The sequence below is a fragment of the Triturus cristatus genome, chromosome 11 (genome assembly GCF_964204655.1).
Source record: "Triturus cristatus chromosome 11, aTriCri1.1, whole genome shotgun sequence".
NCBI classification, from domain to species: Eukaryota; Metazoa; Chordata; class Amphibia; order Caudata; family Salamandridae; genus Triturus; species Triturus cristatus.
Window position 1 is genome coordinate 267,259,944 of NC_140594.1, and position 27,512 is coordinate 267,287,455.

General features: G+C 42.4%; 1 protein-coding gene across 4 annotated transcripts in view; it reads right to left on the reverse strand.

Annotated features, from left to right (window-relative positions):
- LOC146783988 (solute carrier family 2, facilitated glucose transporter member 11-like) overlaps window positions 1-27,512 on the reverse strand; it is a 422,910-nt gene that overhangs the window by 38,229 nt on the left and 357,169 nt on the right. For 3 of the 4 annotated variants that reach the window (XM_085636190.1, XM_085636192.1, XM_085636193.1), the window contains exons 10-12: window positions 22,406-22,481; window positions 7,384-7,511; window positions 6,297-6,612 (exon numbers count right to left, since the gene is read on the reverse strand). In XM_085636190.1, coding sequence (XP_085492316.1) covers window positions 6,415-6,612; window positions 7,384-7,511; window positions 22,406-22,481 — 402 coding nt within the window. In that variant the 3' untranslated portion in view covers window positions 6,297-6,414. Of the gene's footprint in view, window positions 1-6,296; window positions 6,613-7,383; window positions 7,512-22,405; window positions 22,482-27,512 lie in introns of those variants that run through there. The other variant, XM_085636191.1, reaches the window with a different exon arrangement.

Genomic DNA, 27,512 nt, shown 5'->3' on the forward strand with positions numbered 1-27,512 from the left:
GGCGGGGGGATATACTGTTGGTAAGGGATTCCTTTTGTTACAAGCATGGTTAAACCAGACACTGACTTACACGTATTAACTTGGAATGTACGGGGTTTGGGGGACCCCAGAAAAAAGAGGCAGATATTATCCTACTTAGATCGACACAATGTCCACATAGCCTTCCTACAAGAGACGCATACACGACCGCAGACTTCACACACCTTTGCTTGTCGCTGGGCGGCTTGCACTTCGTTTTCGTCCTATTCCTCCTACTCTAGGGGTACAGCAATTCTGGTGAAACGTGGGGTGCCCTGGATCATGGAGGGGAAGTATAGCGATGATCATGGGAGACACTGCATTCTGTGGGGGAGACTGGGGGGGGTGGCGGTTGCCCTGATTTGCTGTTATGGACCCAATGTGGATGATCCACAGTATTTCGTGGACCTAAATGCGATCATTGTGGGTTTGGGCCCTCGGAGCCTTATCTGGGGGGGGGACTGCAACCTCACACTGGATCCAAATACGGACAGGTCGCATCCGGCCCCGCACCACTTCACCAAGGCGCGCACACTGTTCTCTGACATATTAGCTGAACATGCACTGATAGACACATGGAGAAGCCTTCATCCTGATGTTCGTGAAGGCACACATTTCACGGCACATGCCGGATCCTGGGCCAGACTGGACTATGTTTTCATCTCGCCCCCCTTCTATACGGCTCTCACTAACTCGGAGCATCTCCCTAGAACCTTGTCGGATCATTCGCCAGTCCGCGTCACACTGAGAGCGGCTGACCTGGCCCCCCCGGTGACGGCTTGGCGTATGCAACCACGGATGCTGCTTGATGCGGTATTTCAAGAAGAACTACGAGAAGAATGTCTCGATTTTTTTAAACGTAATAAAGACTCGGTACAGGCAGTGGAAACTATATGGGAGGCGTTTAAAGTGACCCTCCGGGGCATATGCATCGCGAAAGGTTCTGGTGTGCTAAAAAGCATACTATCATGCTTGCATACGCTGGAAACGGAGCTTAAGACACTAGAAAGGTCGCTGGCCGACATGCCAGATGACTCTACACTTGCGCTTCTCCGCGGAAAACTGACGGACTACTCGACTGAGGCCCAGAGGGAACTGAAGTTTAGGGGGAAACATTGGGTCGCCAGGCGTTATGGAGAGGGTGAGCGGCCTGGGAAAGCTCTTGCGGCGACGATCCGATTGATGCGGCCTCCAACCACCATTTTCGAAATCAGGGAGGCCGAGGGGAGAGTCTATAACGACACTAAGAATATACTTAATGCGTTTGTGGGGCATTATCATCAGCTTTACAGGTCAACGCGTACGGGGGAGTTGCAGCTGCAGGAGTATCTGGAGGACGTCTCCCTGGGGTGGCTTAGTGATGCCCAGAGGGAGTTCCTGAGCACCCCCTTTACGTTGGAAGAGGTGCGTGAGGCCATCATGCGCATGCGGTCGGGCAAGGCGACTGGTCTAGACGGCATACCAATAGAATTCTATAAGACCTACATTGAGTTTATGGCTCCCGTCTTGCGCGAGGTATACGAGGACGCCCTTGAGGCGGGCCGCCTCCCCCCATCGATGCGCATGGCCCTCATTACGTCCTTGCTTAAACCGGGGAAACCCGCGAATGATTGTGACTCCTATAGACCCCTCTCGCTGCTTAATTGTGACGTGAAAATATTGGCAAAATTAATCGCTACTCGTATTAATCTGCTCCTTCCCAACCTGGTTCTGCCCGACCAGGCAGGTTTCGTGCCCGGCAGGGCGACTTCCCATAACCTACGCACCTTCTTCTCGATCCTTAACTCCGTGCACGAGGACCTCCCCATGGCAGCTGTATTCTTAGACGCCTCAAAGGCTTTTGACTCCCTGGAATGGGATTATGTCTTTAGCATACTGGAGCGTATGGGGTTCCCACTCATCTTCATTTCGTGGATACGACTTTTGTATACGTCGCCCAGGGCCAAGGTATTGGTCAATGGTACGCTTTCTGAGGCATTCCCCATCTCAAGGGGAACTCGACAGGGTTGCCCCTTATCGCCCCTTCTATTCGCCATAGCTATGGAGCCCCTTGCAGCGAAACTTAGGCAACACCACAAGGACAAGGCTTTGAGATGCTTTCAGAGACAGATCCTGATTTCTATGTACGCGGATGACATCACGCTGTATATAAGAGACCCCAGCACTAATCTCAACCCGATTCTTAGGGAATTCATCCGCTTTGGCGAATTGTCAGGAATTCTTATTAATTGGAATAAATCGCGGATCTTCCCTCTTACTGCAGCTACTGAGCGTTTCGAGCTCGATTACCCCCTTGCCTGGAGTGAGGGAGACTTTAAATACCTGGGTATTCATATTGAGAAGGGCAGGGATGAGTTGATGAGAGCAAACTATGGGACGACGATGAGTCGTATCTCTGACTACGTTACTAGATGGATAACGCTGCCCCTCTCGATGGCAGGACGAGCATCATTGGTAAAAATGGTGATACTACCACAGCTGCTTTATCTCTTTTTAAATATACCCTTTTATCCGGGCAGTTTTTTCTTTCGGAGCCTTCGTACTGAGCTCCTCAAACTGGTTTGGGGAGGGAAGTCGCCCAGAATCAAGTGGGAGGTCCTTACTCGGCCATATATCCAGGGCGGGTTTGGGATACCCGATTTCGAGCTCTATTTTCAGGCAGCACAGGCCCATTACGCCTACTTTTGGATTCATCAGCCGAGATATATGCCCCAACTTGCTGCAGAGCATTGGCTATCACACCCGATACCCATAGAGGGTGCGTTATATAGCTCGCTGAGGGGGACGGAAGCGCTGGCAGAGACGGTGGCGAGCACTGTGCTGGCCTGGAATAAAATCACTGCTAAACTGAAGGCCCCTATGCTCTATGCGCCGCTTCTGCCCCTTAGTTATCACCCTAGTATGCCACTGTTGCAGGAAGGGGGGTTCCGTAGATGGGCTGGCTCTCTCAATGTTAGGACCTGGGGAGACCTATACCATAATGGTGCTTTCCGCACGCTGGAGCATTTATGTGGCGACACCCGCCCTTCTCCTCTAGAGGTGTTTTTCTACATCAGACTTCGGCAGGGGATTAAGGCATTAACATCTGATTTCCCGAATGAGCCCCTTGCTGTAGCTCCCCTACAGCGCATTCTTTTTGACGAGGCCCCCAACAGGTTAGTCTCTAGGATCTATAACTCGGTACATACCCTGGTCACTGCCCCGCAGCTAGTGGTGCGGGACAAGTGGGACCGGGAGCTGCCGGCTCCCCTAACGGACAAGCAGTGGGAGTTCTGCCTGCAGCAGACAGATCGCATCTCTGCGAGTAGTCGCCTCAGAATAATTCATTATAAATATATCCACAGAGTGTACTACACCCCAGCTCGGCTTTATAGATATCGCCTTCGGGATGATGACAGATGTGATAGATGTCGCGCCCCTATGGCGGATTTTCTGCATTTGGCGTGGGAATGTCATGCAGTGAATCAATACTGGAGGGAGGTCTTTGAGGCTCTTTCCATAATGATTAATACACAGATTGTACCCTCGCCTGTTCTCGCGCTCCTGGGATATGTACTGCCAATACAAGCTGCACACCGTAAATTTGTGGCGCTCGCCTGCCTGCTTGCAAAGCGGAGAGTTGCATGTCGATGGGGCAGAGGAAGGGCCCCCAAGTTTAAGGACTGGCTGCATGACCTCACTTACTGTCAGGAACAAATTACTACGTACTCTGAACTCCTACCGCCTACATCGAGACCTGCTGATATATGGGCTCCTCTGCAATGTTACTTACTGAGGGCGGGAAATGCTGATGTGCCTGTGTCGCCTGACTAAGTGCCTTCTATGCAGTTCAACGCTGGGAGGGGGGAATGGCCTTGACAAATGTGGTGATGTGTAAATGTGGAGCTACTTTCCTTGCTGAGCCCTATGTCAACGTTACCTGCCTTTTCCTATGCTCTAATTACTCTGTACATCTCTCATGTGTGCACTGAAACCAATGTATACTATGTGCAAGGTGCTATATGTTCCTATGTTGAAAATTGAAAAAATAAAGTTTAAAAAAAAAAAAAAAATTAATAAAATAAAATGACTGAGTTGGTTATTTTCCACGGATGTTTGCACCTGAAAATTCCAATACAGTAAGCTGCTTGTGGGTGGGTGGTGTGTTCAGAGAGGGGCAATTGAGCTATCACCCATACAGACTTTCTTTTACTGCTAGCAAAATGCAATGGCAGACAGAACTCATTTGCACGGAGGCAGGAAAGGTTTACTAATGCCTTGGTAGCCACCAGCTACAGGATTGCAGAGTGCCATAGAAACATCCAATGCGGCTCATTCTCAAGGGAATGGAAGGGAAAACATCACTTTATATAATGCACCAAAACCTGGCACCAGTCATGTACACAAAGGAATTTGACTACTTCCAGAAACAAATGTCAAATTGGCATTGCAGAGCCACTGGTGGAAGGGAGTGGTATGGTCACAGTAAGACCAGCATTTTATTTTTCCAATAAAAAGAGTGTCTGAAATCTTGGGAGCAAAAAGGGGATACCTGCTCAACCCAATGCAGGAGGTGAAAGTGGATTTCTTCCAAGTAGGAGGTGGAGTAACAACCCACAGACACAAACACCTACACTTACTCTCATCCTACACCTTTCCGCAGCAAATTCATTTTCACCTCCTAGTACTTTAAAGGACAGAAATCCAACAGCTGCCAAATCAGATTACATTTTGTAAACTCTCTCTGTTGTGAGACTGCCAGCAACAATAAATACCATCTATCCATCAGATGGTGTTTATTGCATAATATAGTCTGATAATGTACAGGGCTGCCAAAGAAGAAGTTATTTATGCTGTTTTCAGGATCTGCAAATCCTTAGACCACAGGAAGGGTCCAAAGGACTCGGGGAGGGTCCCGAAAAGAAGTTCCTTATTAGGAGGATGAGGATTGAGTTGGCTTTATGCCTACAATAGTATTATATTAATAAACTGTAATTGAGAGAAATTAATATCTTGTTGCATTGCCCATTTGCATGTCAACACTGTTAAGAGGAAGACAGGTCTTGTTGTCCGCGTGATCCTTATTGTGTCATAAAAAGAATTGTTTGCCTTTCGATCTGTGTTCGATATGCATCATGACTTGCAGGAACACTCATGTCACCAGCCTGGAAGTGTCAATGTTCTCATGTAGCACTATTTTTCACAACAACCAGTAACATTTGTTTCATTTGAAGACCAAATCATAAGTCAGTTGAAGTATTGTGAACTTCGCAAACTTTAGATAAAAGATCCAATATTTGCATGTTATCTTAGTTGTGTCCATCGTCTTTTTTCTGTTTAAAATTACTTATGTCTAAGAGAATAATCAAGTATTAAGAGTTCCTTCTGTTTGTAACATCATCCAGTCAAATGTTTTGGCACTCTGAAATAAAAATGTTCCCATTTGGAATCAAGCATGTTCTCCTTTTTTTCGAATTAAATATGAGGCAGAGTTCTACAATGCTTCTGGTCGATTGAAAATGGTGGGATGTGGGAGTGGAGGGTGCTGTAAAATGACTGTGGCCCAGAATGTGGACCTAAAAAACCTCTGTAGAAGGGTACTAAAGGGGGGTTGTCTAATACAAGTAAAACAGAATTCTGTGATTGACAAATTAATACATGGATTACCACCAGAAAAAGAAAAACCAAAATCAGCAGACAACATGATAAATCATATAGCACCATTATCGAGGGCCAGAAGCAATAAAACAGTTGACAATGTAAATGTAAGCGCGCACTGACTGCTTGCTTTCTCTATCACTAGTGACTAAACTGTACAGACAGGATAACTTGGTATTTCATTCAGAATTATATAGTATCTCAGGTTCCAAAACAACAGAGATCAATTACGGTTTCCCTATAGTGCTTCGTCCCTGAGTCACGAAAGGACTCCATATGCCTGGCATCGCCCGTGACATGTGACAGGCAGGCGTATACAGCGGTTTGTTGTCAGCCTTCAAAGGACAGTAATAGAGGGCTCCACAGTGCCTTGGTTTAATGTCTGTTTTTGTGCTTTACCGGACCTCAGCCCTGGCAGGCCATGGCTCACTTATAGCCAGTTAAGGTCTTGATTTTTTTGTGCAAGTTTCCTAGTTAGAAACCTTCTTATTCATGATTCACTGTAGATATAGAATGGGTAGAAGCAAACAATTACATCATTCATAAAAGAGGTTTATCAATGTGTTATGCATACATATTTAGCTCACATGATGGATAACAATAGTTGGCACCTTTGCTTTGACTGTAGTAGAACGATAGTCTTTTAGAACAATAAACTTTATTGCAATATATAGCAAATATATCTGTGACTGTCCAGTTAAAAAAACCTTAAAAGGCCTAAAGTTACACAATAACTAAGTACCTAGTGCTTTATGCTATTTACAAGTCTGTGTTAACCAGTGTCTCTCCATTTTGCGCTGGCTGCAAGATGTTATTCTTTCCATTAAGAGTTTGAAATTTCTCCTTAATTTCCAGAAAAGATTTGTTCTTGGTCTCCGGAACAATGAAGTAAATAAATGTTGCTACTAGAGAACATTCAACAAAAAAGACGAGGAAACAGTATTGGTTTAGTCCATTCTAAAAGAAAAAAGAAAAGATTCAATATTTCATTATACTCAGGTGCACATAAACTGTTCATAAAGACGTTTCTGCAAATTTAAGACAATTTTATAAAGTTTAAATAATTCTCTTAAAACCCCAACAGAGGCCTCCAACCCACTGTTTTATTCATTCTCCCACCTTGGAACACTTTATAGAAGATAAAATGTTAGATAACTGCCATGGTATAATACCATGGCATTTATAAAATATTTTTTGTTTTTGATGGAAGGGTGGCACCCTGTCAGGCTGCAGAAATTCCTTTTTTTCTTGCCTCTTAGCAGAAAGAAACATTCTCTACTGATATTATGAGGTCATGCCCTAATTGCAGCATATCTTTCTGGAATCAGTAGTCACTATAATTTGTGCCCACTAGATATCAATGCGGTCTACGAGACTGATGTTTGACTTGAATATGGAGTTGACGGAGTATCCTAAATTAAGGACCTCAGGTTACTAGTTTTTAGCATACTGCCTGTCTTAGTTGTCTGATTATAAATGAAAGTGGCATATATTATTCGATCTCGGTCCTAAAACTACTTAGCATCATTATTGAAAATGAATGACAAAATCCCCCAAATAAGAAACCATACTAAGTAGTTCTTGACAGAATGATACAAAACTGTGAAAACAGACGAAATTGAAACACTGTGTTAAAGAAGAAAGAAAGGTAAATACACATCACTGAGAAAAGAACAAACATTTTATGTTAAACCATTGTTTTACAAAAGTAAAAAGATATATACATACCACTATGAAAGGAAAAAGCATCCCTATTACAAAAAAACTAATCCATCCCATAGACCCTCCAATCGTGAGAGCTGCTGGGCGTGCGGACTGAGTGAACAGTTCAGTAATCAAAGTGACTGTAACACCACCTAGAAATGTTGAAATAATGACAACATAAGACATAGTTTTCTAAAACAGCTGTGAAACGTGTCTACGCTTTTCACGTAAAATAGTTTCATGTTAATGAAACATTCGCAAACCAGAAACATACAAATACGTTCTTTCAAGAAACACATTTACAGTGGAGTCATGATAAATTAAAACCAAAAAGTGACTGAAATTCAAAAGGTATGTTTGGACCACAATCCATAAATTGCACAACAGCCATGCAAACCATAACTCACATACAAAAATGCAGTGCTCATTACCTGATCCTCTTGATGTGACAGATGCTACTAAAAATCTCTTAAAGATGCGATTACATATTATATTACTCTTAGCACTGTGAAAGGGATGAATGACTATGAATATGGTATTGTTTATTATATTGAGCATGTATTGTCTAAGTTATAACCATTGCATTTGGTGTGCAAGTTCTTAACTGCAGCTTTTAAATTCATTCTTAAGCTTTTTTTAAATATACGTTGAAGATATTATAACTAAAGCTAACCATAACTTCACTTTTCCATTTTTTAGTGTGTTTTTCACCATATACCACATGCAACATGTAACAGATCCCTGGCAGCAAACCCCAACTGTACCCAGAGTTTGGCCATTCACATCAAATGCTTTCAGTTGGGACTTGCCTATGGCCGGGCCCTGTGCCCAACCCACCGCATGCGACCAACCAACTGTGGTTGGCAACCCTCTTCAGTGTACAACATCACGATCTGGCCTGCAGTCAAACATCACTGGTGGCCAGCCTGGACATGTCATCATTACATCTATGAATTGTGATACAACAATGGTGACAGACTATGGCTGCAGCCTTCTCAAACTAATCATGGATTTATGGCATTTGCAAATTTAACGTGCTGTATATTTTGCAGAATCCACAAAAAATGCTGTTTTAGAGAAAAGAGATGAACATACTACTGCCCTAGAAATTCAGTGAAAAAACACAGTGATGTTAAATTCGGAAACTGAAATAACAGAAAAACTAACGTTTACAAACAACAAAAAAGCTGAAGTTCACCAGTTGTAGTTTTCTGAGCTAACTATAATTTCAGCTTCTGCCATGCACCTCTTATGGCCTCATATATTGCAACACTCATGATATGCTAAATGACATACTTGATGACATCACCGATGAACTCTCAAATGACTTAATTCATGACATCACTGAAAACATCACCTCCTGCCCAATTCTCTGTGAGTGACCAACCCCCCAATGCTCACTGCTTTAGGCCGTGAGCAATTGAGGAATGGTTTCTAGCCATGTCATGCACTCAACCCCTCACACATGCCAGTCCCCCTGTTGGCCCCTCCCAGTATTTTACAAAAGGTTAAAAAAGATGTTTTGCAGTAGCAACACATGCCTGCGACAGCAGCGTACTCATGCAGTGCCGTCGCTCAAGCTTCATATCTATAGCACAGTGGGACTTCATCTTCTGAAGTTTGCACAGTCTTGTGGTACAATGGGGATGCATGCGCAGCAACTCCAGTAGGAGTACCGTGGGGTCTCATGGGTGGGCCACGTTGGGTCCCACAAGAGCACCCACAAGAGCACTGTGGTACCCAGGGTACAAATAATTTTTTTGCCCACCAGTGCTAATGGTAAAGTTATCCTCCCCAGGCACCTTAATATGTGTTGTTTAACAAATTCAGGACTCAAGCACCGATTTTCAGTGTCCCATAATGGCAGCTGTGAATGTTTTCTCCATAATTGCGGCTAGCCAATCAAATTGCTTGGTACTGTGGGACTGATACCGAAAAGGCAGAAAAGAGAAGAAGATCTCTCTCAGTCAATCAGTCACCCTTATTTTTTAATATTATGGTGCCATGGGACCAGGAGTGCGTGCAGGGAAACAGATCAAAAATGTGTTCCCAGCCGGTGGGATAATGTTTAAATCTTGTACAGGCTGGGAGCAGAGATGCCTTCCCTGCCTACTCTGCTGCAGGCTGGGAAGGGGTGTTTGCTCCTGTTTTATGTGAGATTTAAAGACATGCTAGTGCGGGCAGGGAAATTACTCTATCCTAGGCATGGGCTACTCGGGACCGAGTACTTGAGCAAGCTCCGGGGATGGGGTAACCTTTAAAGTTGAGTGTGTCCCGGGTGATGGGATTCCCGGAGCCTATAATGACTTAGGAAGGGGGGCTGCGCACTTCCTTCCCCTCAACTAAGGAATGTGGAACTGGGGGATGGGCTCCCTGGTGATTATAATGACTTCGAGGAAGGTGCCAAGCAGCCCCCCTCCCCTTTTTTGCACATTTCAGCCCCTGAAGATTGGATGTCTGGGACAGCCATTGGCCCAGGGAGGGAGGCCACATGCCCCACTCTCCTCACTTAAAGTACCCTGCCACGGGGTATGCGGTCTCAGGGTTGACAAATGGGCTCAGGGAGCCTTACTCATGCTTCCCTCGCCAAATATTTAAAAAAAATATAGCTGGCTGCCATTCCCCCCCCTCTGCAATCTTGTGGAAGTCCCAAGGGATTGACCGGGGGGTGGGAACAGTATCCCTACCCTGCGCCCTTATATAATTTTTAAACATCAGGACAGGGAATTATATCCCTGAGTAGTGTAATGGTTGTCAGCAATGTTTTTCTCATGTTGCTGGTAGTCAATCGGAGCGCTCCCTCCCACAGGAGTCTGAGTCCCACAGGAGTGAAATGGCCCAAGGGAAAAAAAGCTCCCTGTGCCAATCACAAGGCTCTATTTTTGAATAGGTGTTACCACAAGACTCCAGAAGGACACTCGCAGACCCAACCTTTCAGATATATATAATTAATTTCTCAAACACTACTGATCAGATTTATACCAAATCACAAAAAGCACAATCTGTGGCCCGAGATCTAGCTTCCTGCCAACTATATATGCAGCACACTTTGCCATACACCATCCATATAGCAGGAACAGACGAATGCGGACCCAGATATTACTGCACCACCTCCATGACGCGTTTCGGCCTTCGAGAGGCCTTGATCACATGACGATATATATATATATACACACACACATATATATATATTTCCTTCCAAGTGAAAGTGAACATGATTTTAAAACACTAGGCCTCATCTGACGTACTTTCAATAAACATGATTTAAAAACACCAGAACTCACATGACGTACTTTTAATTTCCATTTGCTCCTACCATTTTGAGGTTAATTGTTGCTTGTTATTGTTCTATTCCCATTGTCTTAGTCAACTCTCTTTTTATTAAAAGGCATCAACTGTCCGCAAAGGCATATGTCGCAACTGTTTCAAAGCATAGGAAACTAAAAGTAAGTTGTTTCCTAATCCAACTAATTCTTGTAATTAGTGCATCCGGGAACAGGTTAAAATTCCCTACAGTCAAAGTTATATATATTTTTTAAATTATATTATTTTAATGACAAAACATTCATGCAAGAAAACTCTTGAAAATGCTTGTGTTTCTCCTTTAAGATGCTTTGATTTTTTTAACACTGATAAAGTGCATATACTTTTCATATTGTAAACATAAGACACCAATAATTGCAGTTTCACCACAAATGTATGTTATAAGTACTGCTTTTCTGTTGCCTAATATAACGTGTGTGTGCATTTTTCTAACTATTAGTATAACTTTATGTAACCATGGTTCCAAAAAACCTTACACAAGCAACTGTTACATAATATACTTCACTATTGTACACATCATTGGATCACTACTTTAGAGTACTTCATATAAAGTGCTCATATTTAAACATATTTAAACAAAAATTAAAAAAATTAATCTCAAGGTAAAGTACCCATGTAAAATACAAGTGCAATTAAAACGTACGTTCTTTTTAAAAAAAAATCAACTTTGTTCAAATTGCATATGCTTCTATCTTGTTAACATGAGACCCCAGTGATTGCTTAACTTAAATTGACCCACTAATGCATGTTATAGTTAAGCTCATTAAATGAATAGTTCAATACTTCATGGAATAATTGCTTGTATAAGATATCTTGTTACCATGGTTAGAGTTATTGCAATTGTGAGAAATAAGCACAAGCACTCTTAGTTAATCCCATCACCTGTGTTTTTTAGACAACGTCAGCGAGATGTTACCCTTTTCGCCATATTTAAGTGGCACCTAATGTTGGTGAATAGTCATGCCATGTTCTTTTTACTAACCTCTGTTTTTTAAAATAAAATAAGAAGGGCAAGGAATGTTGTCTATTACTGCAGGGTGCTGTCTACAAGAAACCTTGAATTAACAGTCACATGACAAAATTTACAGTCTAGTGTAATTCTCCTGTCCAGGGGTGTGGGTTTCTAATTAACTGATGCTTATGACATAATTCATGTGTTTTTAACTAATTTATGTAATTTGTGTTTATGATGATATGTTTATATTGCACAATTTCATCCAATTTTTTACATGATTTATTAAAGATGCACATAAGTGCATACACACTCTGAGTAGAGCTTCCATTTTTAATGTTTAGTGATAAACTGGTTTGTGAGGGAAATATTAGGTATTTATAGGCATGAGTGGATAAGAGTGCAGGAGGACTCCCAGAGGGAAAATTTGATTTCTAACAATTAAGTTACCCAGGTGCTCTGTCCCTTTGGATTACTAGAACCCCTCTCCTTGTTTTCAAGGCAATATAAATCTAATACATCTCCCTTTTTACTTCATAATAAGATTATCCCTATTTTTTCCTCATTCATTGATTAAAATAACTGTTAGATATCCTCTTTTTTTAAATCTCTCAAATATCTCGAAAGGTTTGATATTTATAATATCTTCCTTCAGAGCAGCTCTGTCTGGCTCTTAAGAATTCACCATATGGTACACTCCATTTGAGAGCTTTTGGATGTCCAATATTTGCATGGAGTATGCTGTTACAGCTGGTGGTTTTGCTGTGGATCTCTGAACATGTCTTATGACCCACTTTGTATTTCAACATCCAAAGAGGTAATCTTATATGGACTTTTTTCATTCGTAAATTTTAAATTTAAAACATTATCATTCAGTGAATTAATAAAAAATATCCAATTCCTTCTCAATCAATATATTGGACCCAGAGTTTCACCCATTCTATCAAACTCCAGCTTTCGTTCTGTCCAATCTATGTCAGCTTCCCATCAACACAACATTAGGTTCACATATGTTGGATCAAATGATGTACCCATGACTGGGCCTTGGATCTACGGGTGAACGTTTACATCAATTAAGAATACTTTATGTTTCAGGATTCTAACATTTCTATCATCATTTTGGAATGTTCTATTAAACTGATTGATATTGATCTTAAGTAATATTCACATGCCCTGATACTGTGAGTATGTTGTATGGATGTGTATCATGTTCACCAGCAAATAAGAAGTCTGTCAATGGGTGGCATTAATCTTGTTCCAAAGAGTCTCTTCGATATGAAGCTAATGTCAAAGCATAGGGAAACAAAACTATATTGATGAATCTGGAAGTATTTTCCAAAAGTGCACCTATGGAACTGACAATGGGATGACCATGTGGATTCTCAATATCCTTATAGGCCTTAGGAAGGAAATAGATATTTGGTGTTTTTAGATAATCTAATTTCAAGTATCTGTGTCCATCTTCATCCAATACACCTATTTCTTTTCAAATACTTAATTTGTGGTGGAATTCCACAGCATATGTAGCAGTTGGATCGTTATCAATGTTCATGTAATGCTGCTGTATGTTTACTTGTTTAGTAGTCTTTTAGCCTCAAGAATATACTTCTGACTACCCAAAATAACAATGTTTCCACCTTTATCTGAGTGAAGCTTTTATGATTATATTTTGGTCCTCTTGAGGATCTTTTAATGCCGACCAATCTTCTTTAGTCATGGTGGATCATATATTATTGTTCTTCTTCTTCACTGATTAATCTTTTTATATTTCAAAATGTTAGGTTGGTACAGACATATTCACCTAGATAGCTAATTATAATCTCACTTTAACCTTTGTTTTTTTCAGATAATATAGATATCCACCCTTCTGAACAAACCCCAAGCACTTCAGTGGGCTCTCTTCAGTTGATTATGTATTCACCAATAAATGGTGAATATATAATCAATTGAAGAGAACCCACCAAAGTGCAAGCCGTTTGTTCAGAAGTATGATTATTATACATGGGAGTGACGTAACATGTGAGATCATAAATAGTGCATGGCGGGTCATAAGTTATAGTTAGCTCTGGCAACTATAACTGTTGGATTTTGTGTTTTTTAGTTGAAAACATTATGTTGGCATGGACATAGTAACCTACCTTAATATCACTTTAACCTTAGTTTTTTCAGTGAATTTCTAAGGCTTTTTTCAAAAATGTAAATGAAACTATGATAACAATTCCTGACATCCTTTGATGTTCAGTGAATTTCAATTTGTTTTATTTTCATGGAAAGTAGTATTTTGTTGCCACACGTAAAGCCATCCCTCCGCTTATAAGTCACTCACAAGTGTAACCCCCACCTCTATCCAAATGCACGGGTCATGATGTGTTAGGACACCAAAGTGGGAATAAAGGGGCATATGGTGGGAGCATCTTCCCTTCATGAACACAATTGATCAAACATTTACGTGCTACCCTCATCTGGTGTGTTTCTGCTGGGGCATTGCCAATGCACACAGTCACCAGGTTATTCTGTGTTCACACTTAAACACTCTGTGGATGTCTGGGACTTCAGCTTTTGGTGCATCTCCCAGCCATCACACTGGTCATTAGAGTTGTGCCGCTGCATAATACAATTCATAGTCAGGGGCTCCCAGGCACCCATCCAGACGTTGTATTTTGTGCAGAGTTACCCTCTTTCTTCCTTCCCCCATATCACATCTGATTGGAGCCCATTTAGCATTCTAAAGAACCATTAGGGGAGAAGTAACAGCAGGGTCACAAAGTGGTATAAAAAAAATAATAGAACCAGAATTTTGACCATGGCCAGCCAGCCTGGTGGGACATTAGCAGTGAGACCCAGTAGGGCACGTATCTGCCAAGTGTATTAATCGCCCTATTCAGGTTGCCTTCGATGAGGTGATGCAGGTAGTTGGGGGAGGTTTGTAACTCTTAATCTTGATATGATTGTGGAGAATAATATCCAATGATTGTGTTCAATAGTGGTTGCTGCTTATGTCTTAGTTGCACATAGTAATGTTGAAAAAAGACAAAAACAGCCGACACGTGTTTCGCTCGATAGCCGGTTGGCGAGAGATTTTTCAAGGCAGGAGTTTTTTAAGAATGTTCAGGAAAACAATCATTCCGTGTGTCAGATGTGGTCTCTGTGGTCTGGTAAAAAGAATGTCACCACTGTTGAACACAATCATTAGATATTATTCTCTGCAATCTTATCAAGATTAAGGGGTACAAACCTCAACCAACTACCTGCATTACCTTTTCCCAATGGCCTTTGGGTGTAGCCATTTGTGAGGCACGTACCATCACTACATTGGGTCACTACAAGGGAAGCGTGAATCCCAGTTTTTTTTTTACAAACTGTATTGAGCACCACAGGATGACTTTGAGTTAAAATATCAGGTACATTGTGGCATTTTCTATTTTCTTACCGTTCACAAATGTTATCTATTTGCAATTCCCAAAATCTGCTTACATAGGCAAAAGTGAAAATAAGACAGTCTGTGTGAATATGACAGCATGGATATATACAAGGTGAAAAATATACTTTGGTTTGATATACAACATATCTCCATATCACCCCATGAACATAGATACCCCCATCCCCCACCCTCCTCCTGGCCTATCGGTTCCTTTGTGCTACTCAACCTTGTGTGTTTGTGTATACATCACTTGGTATGACCTACTGCTGATGTGCGGGCAGTAATGTCATTTGGCCATTTAAGAGTTATTTAAACTTAGAACCGCATACCGCGGGTTTCACTGCGGGGTAGAATTGGTTTGTTGTGGGAAAAGATCTATTGTTTTGAAACCTTCCAGCATAAGATCCCATTCCATGGAGATGGGGTTTTTTTGTAGTTGACGTGCCTTTTTGCGCCTAATTTCCGCGCTTTCGGCACCACACCAGCGTACCACCTCTTCCTGCCATGTAGGTAAGGTAGGGCATCTAGGGGATTTCCATCTAATGGTGATAGTGCGTATAGCCAATATGAGGCCAAGATCTAGGAAGCGCAGTTGCACTTTCAAAGTGCTTGTGCGTTTGCAGAGACCTAATAAACACTCCATTATGTCGTCCTCAATCTGCAAATGTGTGATCTCCCCAAGTGCAGTTCGGACCCCACCCCAGTAATCACGAAGTTGAGGGCAAGCTCATAGCATGTGAATGAAGCCCGCATCCTCAGACCTGCAACATGGACAGCAGTGTTGGGCATCTGGGAACATGCAATGTAGTCTCCTTGGGGTTAGATAGGATCTGTGGAACACCATGCATTGTCTAAATTTTTATTTGGTGTTGCAGGATACTCGCTTGGGGAGCTCTAGGATACTTGCCCATGCTTTATCAGTTAGTGCAAAATCAATTTTGTTCTAAGGTCAGTGAGTGGATTTGATGCTTGCACCCGAATACCAACGTACAACCATTTAATAAGATGGCGACCCTCCCCCATATAATATAGTGTTCGGACTAATTTGTGTGGTGGAGGCTCATCACGCTGGGGTGCCCATGTCTTCCTAACGTAGTGAGACACTGCTGCATGAGTTAAGTAAAGTCAATCCGGCACGCCGGTGGTCTGTACAAAGGTGTCATGATCAAGGAGGGTTCCATCGCCAAACAGTGAGCGTGTATCTCAGTTTGACCAACACCTTGGCCTTCCTCCATTGCCTTTGATGAGGCCTGTATCCTTGCAGTGCATGTGGGTTGAGCTGGGGTAAAGAGATCTCCGATAGAAAATCTTGTATTTGAGCACTGTTGGTTGTTTCTCTCACTGTAAATAGTGTGTAGTGGTAATCAGTGAAGGCAGTATTAATGCCCAACTGAGGGTTCTGTATTTTACCAACTGGAGCTCCAATAGCTCTAAACGGGAACTGCGCTATGTCCTCCTATAGCAGAAAAGCCAACATTTTTGTCAGCGCGGACCTCTCCTCTATGCTGGTGTGCCAGGTGTTCCCTTTAATCAAGTTTCAATAATCAAGTATCAATTTTGGCATGTGTCACATTTTGCGTTCCACATCCATGAGTTCCCTATGTAAGGTCTGTTTGTCTCCCCAAACAGTGTTGATGCAGTGATCCCTCATTGCCACCTTATACACTTCCCATTCATTTGCCCTGATTGGGGGTCATGCCCACGTTTGTCTCAAAGTATTGTTTTTTGTGTGTTGTGATGGCCTCACAGAATGGGGGTCCTGCAATGCCTCTGTCCACAATCGCGATATTGGAATTTTCAGCCTTCTCTTCCCCATCGCAATACCATTTGCAGTGGGCAGTGATCTAATATGGTGCATGCAAGGTATTGTACACCCCCTAATCTTGGACAAGGAGGTTCACAAGGAGGTTCACTGCAGAGAAAAAGGTCCAGTCAGGTGTGATATTCATGCAAGTATTCATTGCTATTGTGTTGTAGCAGACCCCACACATCATGGACATCATGGACCCACCTGCTGTCCATCCATTGTTGGAAGTTCAGTGTGAGTCTGCAGAACATGCCCCCCGTGAGGAAGGGGCGGAGTGGATCCATCAAAGTCTACATATGGGACGCAGTTGAAATCTCCTTCCCAGATGCTTTGTCCTGGGGGTTGAACATAAGGGCCGGAGTCAGGTAATCTAGGAACTCCGAGTGGTTTGTATTCAGAGTGTACATTGCTGTTAGCGTCAGGTCTTCCCCATCCAGTCCTCTCTCCAACACCACACATCCTCCCTCTTGGTCTATCTTGTGGTGTTCTATTGTAAGGGGGACTCCAGATTTGGACCGCCTCTCGCAAAGGTTGAGAAAGAGGTGACATACATCTGCTCCCATCTCACACACACCTTCTGTAATTCAGGATTTGTCACATGGGTATCCTAGAGGCATGCTATGTTATGTGGCAGTGCCGGAGGTGCATGGGCTACTTGTATCTCTTGCTTGGTGTGGCCACGGTCCTTATGTTCCACTGCAGGGCGTTGTTAGTGGGAGGTGAGGTTTTTGTGTTTTGCCCTATTGAGAGCAATTTGAGAATTTCTGCTCCCCCTCTTTGGGGTAAATGGGCCCATGAGTGTTAGTTTTGTGGGTACTTGTTCATATGGCCCATCATGTTTATGAGGTTGGAACTGCAAAACCGTTTACGTGTCTAGTACGTGGTATCGCATCTGTGTTAGTGCTGCTGTCGTCTGGTATGTTGTATGGTGTCATCTCCAACCAAATATTAACATTAGTGCAGCACACCCAACTCCCATTCCCAGGCTGGGAACACCTAGTGTATTACGCCAAACAAATACAACATATACATGTTGAGATCTAGATGCGGAAACATTAACTTAATGTCCATCATGGTAACACAAGGGGGAAAAAAGGGGGGCTACAATGAGACTTGTGTGTGTGCCTGAGCGGTCGAGTGGGACACGGCACAGCCTTCATTACACCACCCTTCATCCGTGCCTCCCCTCTCAGCTGATTTAGACAGGTCCCGGGTGCCTCCAGGTCTTCCAACCATCTAATAGTAATATTATCAGTTCATCACACAATGTCATCAGCCAGATGAGCTGCCAGGTCATATCCCTGTTGCTCTACGTTCCCTGTGCTGCCAGATTCATTGGTGCTTGTTTTGAAGTTAGAGCCGTGGTCACAAGATTTGACTGTGAAAAGGTTCTCGCTGTGCTGTAGTATGTCAGAAACCACTTGTGTCCTTTCTCTGGTTCCTGATCATTAGTATGGTGGATCTGTGGCCACCAGGTGCATCTCTTTTGTGCGTTGCAATATTTTCGATCCTCTGTTATTGGTTCTGTTAGCACCTGGGTGTCAGTCCCTTGTAGAATAGCCAAGCCTTTTCCAGAGCATGGAAGGTGTGTGATGTGTCGCCCGCAATCAATGAGAGCATGACCAGAAAGAAGAGGACCCCAGTGGATCAGTTGTTGCTGGACTGTGTCATAAGAGTTGCGCTTCTGCTATAATTACACTTACCTCGAACTGGCACGGGCCGTTCCTGCTAAAGAGTTGTAGGATGAGGTCTCTCTCTCTCCAATTCAACAAGCGGGTTATCACTGAGTGGTGTCACTCCTGGTGGTAGAGACCGCTGTTGTACACATTGTACTCTTTCGAGACCTTGCCTGAGAGTACTATGTCCATCAACCATCAAATATGGAACAGCTCCACATTCGGTAACTCAGAGATTTCCGGCAAGCCCACTAAGCTCACATTGTTGCGTATTTAACAGTCCTCAGTGCCTTGTGTTCTCTGTTGTAAGGTTTGTATATCCCCCTTGTATAGTTTGTACATGAGATTGTACCTCCTAAAGCATGGGATGCATTGCAGTGAAGGTGGATTCTGTATCCTCTACCCTCTCAGTCAACTTCCTATGGTCTGCACAGAGTAGATTCACTTCCAGGGTTACCAAGTCTATCTTGGCTTCCAGGGAGGACTAGGTGTCAATAATGGCATGGATGATTCTGTTGAAATTAGACAAATGTTTTTCTAGTGTGGGTTCAAGTTGACATGGAGGGCCCTCAGAGAAATATGCCTCCTTATCCCGCATTCTTTTTTTTCTCAGGGAATCACAACGTGGTCGTTACAACGACCACGTAGTGATTCCGCATACCATTTCTCCGCAAGTCAGAACAACGACTTGCTAAGGGGGGGCGCTGGATGTTGGAATAGTACAATTTACTATTCCAACTCCAGTCTGTGCGGACAGTAGGAAAGGTGTTGGATTTTAAATCGAACAACTTCCCCCCCCCCCTCCACAAGTCGTTGTTCCGACTTGCGGAGTAATGGTATGCGGAATCACAACGCGGTCGTTGTAACGACTGGGTTGTGATTTCTTGCGGAAATAAAGTTTAATTGTAAACGTCGTTTACCCCTCAGAGAGTCGTATTTCACCTTTCTGTTACAGGCCATCTGGAAGTTCCTAAACGATTGCAATGCAGGCTCACCACATGGTTGAACTTATCGTGACCTGGACATCCATTGTGGCCTCCATGTAGGTCGTTCACTGGTGGTGGCGGGCATCCTGTCACCAGTCAGCCTGCTCCTGGCCCTCCAATGTGGCCAGTGAAGTGAAGGCAGAGGAGGTTGTATCTCACCCCCAGACCGGCAGCTTCTGGGTTGCCCAGACACATCAGGGCTTCTGCCCTCAGCAGTGCCCGCTTATTAGCTGCACCAGCGTGATCTACACACCCACAAACTCCTCTCCTCGGCTTTTCGCCATCACAGAGCTTTATTTGGCTCTGAGCAGAGCGCAAACAATGTGCCATCCCACAGCGATCCCCAGCGGCACTATCCCAATTTCCTTGGGGTCCAGCAGCCTTAGGTTCGGGGCCCTGCCACTCTCATCGCCCTTTGTAATGGTCAGGTCCTACATTCTAGGGTGCAGCGGATTGAATGGTGCCTATCAGAGGTGCGGCAGTCCAGATCTGCCCGGCCCAGCACTCCACCCTCTATGCTGGGGGCAGATCAATGTGGAATTCATCTAGGGGCCTGCTGGAAGGTCGCCACCAATAAGGTTGAGGGTTTGGGGCTAGTTTAGAGGAGAAAGCATAGGATTTCACTGGGTCCCTGCCCAGAAATTCACATCCTGCAGCAGCGCCATCTTGGCCACATTCCCTAAGTATTGTTAGCTAATGGTCCATCTTGAAGTGTAGTCTCTTTGTGAGCTGAATCTACTATTTTCCATGTCACATAAAAAAATGGGGTACTGAAAATATTATCAAGAACATATGTGCAACAAGAGTACAATTATACGAGATAGAAGGTAATTATCTCGTAGTAGCCTAGTCTGTGTTGTGTTTATGTAATTTTCAAAATTGGATTGATGTCATTCAAAATTAATGAAAACAATGCATTGGCAGGCAGGTGTTTCGATGAAGGCATTGCTAAGCCATGCAAGTAATAAAAAAGGCAACTTGCAATCTTTCATGTAAAGAGACTTTTCACGCTTAAATCATTTCTGGGTTACTGAAAAGTGTTTGCACCCATCTAGGAAATGGGGCTCTATGAAACAAATTGATACTCAGCATAAATTGCAACACATAATGATTGTGGGGAGATACTGGCAGCAGCACAATGACTAGGTTCAGCAAAGCAAGAGTTGGCAAGGGAAAGAGAAGCAATGACAAACTCTCTCAATGAGTATGAGCTTGGAATTACTTTTACAAACGTACTGTCTTTTAGCGGCATGGCAACAATGTATTCTCTGATGACTGGTCCACAGAATTTTCAGGTCCTCCGTATGTAACATAATTGGGAAATTGTTACCTGTTTTGGATACACATATAGTAATTTCTTATGTACATGCTGAGCTAGAGTATGTCTTGGGGTGTCACCATCAATAATTTTGTATTGTCAGACAGCAGTCAAAAGTCAGGCAGTGTAAAAAGTAATCTATCAGGAGCCTTTGTTTCTGTTTTTTCAGGGTGCACGTACACTGTAGTATTGTTACAAAAACTATTCTCACAATATTAAAGAGCGGATTTCCACTGACATCACCGTACAATACATTTTCAGCTGTGTTGGGATTTCTTAAGAATTCAAGAATTTAATGACGATGACAACTATAAGATAACAAATTAGTAATGGAATTAAGGAGAACAACTCCTTTTTAATTCATCACTACTACTGATGCAATCTATTAAGCAACTTTAAAACATACTGACTCACACAGTAAAAATATTAATAATGCAACTTATAAAGCGCATAGCTACTTCGAAGAAGTGTCCCAGTGCTGCGGTCCAAGGTCCCCCAAAGGGGACAGACTCAGACTACCTAAACAACCAGGTTGTTAGCTTTTTTTCTAGTTCCAGGGGGCCTGTCAGACATACAGAGGCAGCGAGTTCTACAGATTCGATTCCAGAAAGCTAAAGGGGCTGCCATCAAAGAGCACTCTTCTCACTTTCAGAATGCAGACCATACTAGTCACTGAGGATCTAAGATTCATCAGAGCAGTGTAGGTTTTAATGAAAGGCAGTATGTACAGAGGTCCACTGTTTGTCAGGGCTTTGTAGCAATAGCACATCGCCTAGAACATGACCTTCTGCTTCATGGGAAGCCAGTGTATCTTTGCCTCGGAGGGTCCAAGGACAAGCGCTTCGGGAGATTGAGTAGCAAACGTGCCCTCGCATCTTGTACTCACTGGAGTTGCATCATATGGGACTGTGACAACCCCAGGTACAACACATTACAATAGTCCAGCCTTGAGATAACCAACGCCTGGACCACCGCCTTCCTCACTGTTTCTGGGAGCAAATGCAGGATTTATCTCAGGGCCCTAAGGATTCCAAACCTCTTCCCAGCCAGCCCTGTAATGTGACTGTCAAATGACCGCTTCTGGGCAAACCAAATGTCCAAGTTTTTAACCTTGGACTTTGTGCTGGGTAGAGGCCCAAGAGTTTGAGGCCACCAAGAGGCTGACCAGATGTTGGGTTGTTTGCCCAAGATCATAACCTCTGTCTTCCCTGCATTCAGCCTTACACAATTTTGCTCCATCCACCTGGCGACCTCCTCCAGGCATGACCTTAGAGAAATAGCTGTGATAAAACAGTAAAACGTATTCTTAAAAGGAATGGAGATGGACTAACAAAATCAACTGATCTAAGATGAGGACTAAAATGTTAGCCTAGTGCTTCTGTTCAAACATTATATAATCTTCTTAAAGTTCAAATAATTCAGTCATATGAATTGGTGTAAGAAATTATCATCACTCATACATACATACTATGTAATTCTTCAGCATAGCTTTAATTTTAAAAAAGCAGCATCTAAAATATTTATTAAATAGTAACCTATGTAGGGACATTGTACAGACATACCTGGTCCTAATCCAAAGCTTAGTATAAATGCAAATATAGCAGCCATGCTTAAGTACGGTATCAAGGGAAGCGCGTCCTGAAAAGAGACACAGAATTAATCACAGGTCAATGAAAATGGCATAAAGTTTACAGTGTCTTATAGCTCAAGGATAGCAAACACTTATTTTATGTGTAAATATGATCATGAATAGTGGTCAATAAATGGAAAGGTTAAGATTTTGAAAATTATAATATGTAAAGCCTGCAAACACAGTAATACAGCCTTATAAATTACTCACACATATTTTAAGAAGCACTATTGGAAGACCATACAAAATAGCTCTGTGAAATGTACACCACAGTAACTTCTAACTGTCTGCTAAAAAGGCTGGTTGTAACCAGTAATCGCAAAAAATACTAAGTTATATTTTGACATACAAGCTAGAGAAACAATACTAATGTAGTTCCCTTTGACTTTTTTATAGTTGTGATGATACCTATTTGTATTAAATTGTAACCTGATCAAGACAAGGGACATATGTGATTTTGAAACATAATGCATATTACCTTTTATTATTGAAATTACCTCAACTTTCCCATGCTGCTCTCATTCTCTATACCTCTCATATCACCAAGGTCCCAATTTTGTAAGGAAAGGGCAGCTATGGTGACAATTAGGGAGAAGTATTGGATGAGAGAAACACCTGTATGGCGACAGCAGAGACAATTCTAAAATGTATACTGGCATGCCTAGGTGTATACATTTATTGATATCAAAGGAATCTGATTGTGAAACTAAACTGCTCATGTTCTTTCTATTCATGAGATTGTTTTGTTGTGGCTTCCCATAACCAAGTATCTTTGTGTAGACTGCAGAAAGAGATTCTTGGATATTTTTATGGATGAAGTCCCTAATCCTGTAATTCATATGTTGCCATTTTATTTTTCACTTTTTTTATGATTACTTAACATGTCACAGCTCTTCTTATTCACATTGTAATGAAAATTTATGAGTGAATGTATTCATTCTCTGCTCTTCTTTCTCTTTTTATGTTTTTTTCCTCTTCCTCTTTATTTTCTCTTGAGCCTTTACTCTCTTTTACCAGATCTAATTTAAATTAACAATCACATTTAAAATGTTGAAACTTGAATTTAATATTTCTTAATATTTGTGATTTAGTTGGATTGCATAGTTAATAACCCCATCTATAAATATATTGGGCCTGATTACGAGTTCAGCAGTCCGTGAACCGCCATACCCGACATAATACAAGATTGTTGGATTGCTTTTGGAAAGATCGCGGGTGAATCACCAACTCTGCCAGCATACCGCAGACCGGTGCAGCTGCAGTCAGTGAAAGCACCTGCCATGGGACAGTACAGAGTAGTCTCATCGCCGTCGGTAGTATGACTTGACTTTCTGACAAGCAGACCCTGGTGGTGGGACTGCCAGCCTCGAGTTGGCAGCATAGAAGGATTTGGTCAGCAAACTCACCCTTCTTCTGTTTTTCCCATCAGAGTTTGAAGTGGAACCCATTCTCCAGGTACCCCCTTCACAGCATTATTAGACTGGCCACATATGGGCAAGAATCTGGCAATGGCTAGGTGGTATTATTACACATGCATCATGCATATATATGCTCATTCGACACATGTGCAGTCGAACTATACACATAGGCATCAATAAATATGCCAACCATTGACCACCGCCACAAGCACACCGTGGAACCAGTGGTTAACTCGTTATATGGCAGTCTGAAGACCATGTCACTGCAGTCGTCTGGAGGCCGCGATGGTCGGGCCGTCAGACCGCCAAAATCATATTGTACCTTCTTGAAAATGATTTTAATAATCCTTCTCAACTCTAGCATCATCATTCATTTGATTACATCATTTTAGATAGAGTATTCTTGTTCTGCATTAAAACTAAAAATACAATCTTCAATGAGCTGGATCGACGGTCCTTCTTCTTGTTACATGCTTTTCACTATTATACAATAAGGCTGTTACGCCTGTCAGCAATAGGGTGATCTTTCCCCCAACTTTTTGCCACCCTGCCCCCACTTTTTCTGACCCCGTTTTTGCTAGTATTATGACTCTGCGCACTTGTGGTTAAGATAAGTTATGTGGGCTCATACATTTTTGTATATGGCCTTTATGTAGGCATGCTGTTTGGTCCTCATTTATTGCATGATGAGAGAGTCTCTAGATGCTTTTTAAGGCAGTTCATATCCCTGGATGGATTTTCTTCCTTTTCAAGATGGTCTTCGCATTGTGTGGTGGGACCACGTGATCCACCGTGGTATATATTTACATGTATTTTTTACAGGTTTGCTTCCTTTTTGTGGATCATGTAGGGCAGCCTTAGAGTGGAGTGGCAAAACTACTTGCTTGACTCAATATTTTCCAAACAGTAAATGTCTTTTTATAGCAGCACCTGTACTGTTAAGGGGCATTCCTGTTTGGGAATGCACATACAGGGACTTAGGTCTGCTGTCCCTTGCAGTTGCAGTCAATCGCAGGGGGTCACAAATAGTGATCTGCCTAACTAACATTTATTGTTAGGCCATTTTGTGACCTTCAGTAAATGGATAATGTGCTTACTCATTTAAGTATATCAGGTCAGTGACCTGAGCAATGGCTCTCCCTGAAGAATAAAAAGCTCCTGATCAATTTGTTGTATGACAATATTCAGTAACCATTATTCGTAAAGTGCTTCTTTAACATTGGGGAGAGGATGTGGCGTAACAGCTAGGGTGGTCGACCTCATATCTGGGGAACTAGGTTCGAGTCTCGGTAACGACGTTCAACATTGTGTGATTCTGGGCAAATCCGTTAATATCCCCGTGCCTAACAAAAATGAATGTGTCCTTATGTAATGCAACTGGTGCTCATGTAAAGCGCTCTGATACCTTTGGGTCAAGTTTGCGCTATATAAAACTCCAGAAAAAGAAAATCCATAAAAGTTACAAGACCGAGCAACATTCTGAGATAAATACAGTGAAATGTCTCTAACTGAATTTAATATAACTTTATCTGTGTAAATACAAATTTCTATTTGGCATAATCCCATATGAATATCACCTTAAAACATGGCATGTTTGTACATGTAGCTCATTATGGAAACAGTTGCATACTTTATTCTTTCATTGTCGTATTTAAAAACAGCCACTGTCTCACAAAAGATCAGCTCTCCTAAACAGTACTCATATGAAGAGAAACTGGAGAAGACATCTTGTCAAGTTAACATAGTCCTTGTGTCAAGTTAGTAAACAACTTGCAAGCCTTTACATCCACTGAAAAGGGACCATTTTATAAATGAATTGAAGCATTTAGGACTATGAGCTTGCTCCAGATGAATATCTCGGGAAACAAAAGATGGATAGCTCAATATTCACTTGGAATGTCACCGGATTAAAATTCAAAATTGCATGACCCAGATTGGCAGGAATAAATGGGGCAATCATGAAACTGGGATGTTATGTTATGTTATGTTATCAGGGTATTTGTAGCGTGCACAACTACTCGGCAGAGTGTCTCAGCACTAGTTAAGTGTGGCAGGCTGAAGGGAGTAAGACAACGCAAAGGCTATTGCTGGAACAGCCAAGTTTTTAAGGACTTCCTAAAGGGAAGGAGATCTTGCATCTGTCAATGGGATGATTGGGCCGCCACACAAGATGGGGTACAGGACGCTTAAGGTCAGTGCCGTATCCTCCAAAAGAAGGAGGCACTCTGGGGGGATTGTCTTATAGACCAAAATAACCTTAAATATAACTGTAGAATATTTCCTCACCAGATATCGTAGGATTAAAGATTAGAACAAGTAACCAAGTATACATATATTTGTGTAATGTTTATATTAGGCCAAGACGGTCCACTGCGGAGCCCCCAACGATAACTTTGTTTTATGGTGTCCTTGATACCTTAAACCCAGAGGCTGTTTTCATTATTGGTGGAGATTTTAACTGTAGATTTGATCCTGTAGTGGGAGTGGAACCAGTATTCGAGGATGAAGATTTAGGTAGAGACATTGCAATCTTGGATGCAGATATTCCCGTACCTTGCACTGTAACCGCTATGCAACTGGTCCATTTTGTGGCTGAATGTGGGCTCCACTCTGATTGCCCATTTACCCACACTTTCGAAATTAGGTTCCTCCAAGTCAGAAATTGATTATATCCTGGAAAGTGTCGTACACTGGGTTAATCTAATTGATTTTAAAGTGGACAATAGGGAGGACAGTGAGAACCTTCCACGTTACTATTCCTAAAAGCCCTTTGTGAATACCGAAAGTCGTAAAGTTAGGATTTTGTCTCAGATTACTCTTGTGAGTCTGGCCCATGGAGTTGATAAGGCACTCTAGGGCTAAATACAAGAAAGTACTGGCCATAGCAAAAATGAGCTGGGATGATGCAAACTGGGATGCTCTTAAAATTGCGGCTAGACACAAATATCACACACTACTTTCGAGAATAGTAGCACATGGCAGTAAAGATGGCTGTACTAATACTGAACATTATTTGGAATCCGGTACTTGGGGCAGGCACTTCACCAATTTATATTCTAAGGCACCAGAGACTCTGCAAGAGTTTCTCTGGCTTTGACTGGCATCACCAAGTCAACATACAACACCTATTTCACATTTTAGCATAAGTGAGACCATTGAAGCTATTGCAGCGATTGAAATAAGGAGGGCACAGGGCCCCGTCCAAATATCTAGGGATCTTCTAAAGCATGAGGTAGCAGTCTGGGCATCATACATAAATCTGCTATGTAATGCAGTGGCTTCAGGAGCACCTGTACCAAATACTTGGAAGGGGGCTGAAATTCTGCCCATATATAAAAGGGGTAACAAGCAAGATCCGGCCAATAATAGGCCAATAAGTCTTATAGATACTTTTCAAAAAGTTTACTCACAGCAGATCTTAAGTAAATTCAGTTATTTGATTGATGAGAACAATATTCTTTCTCTGACAGACAGGGTTTAGAACAAGAGAGAGCATGGTCAATCAGAAGTTCAAGTTCCTGTGTATAGTATGGAAATATGTTAAACTGAAGGTGCTGCATTTGTATGTAGCTTTTATAGATTTAAAAGTTCCCTTTCATTTGGTGCCAAGGGGATCATTAT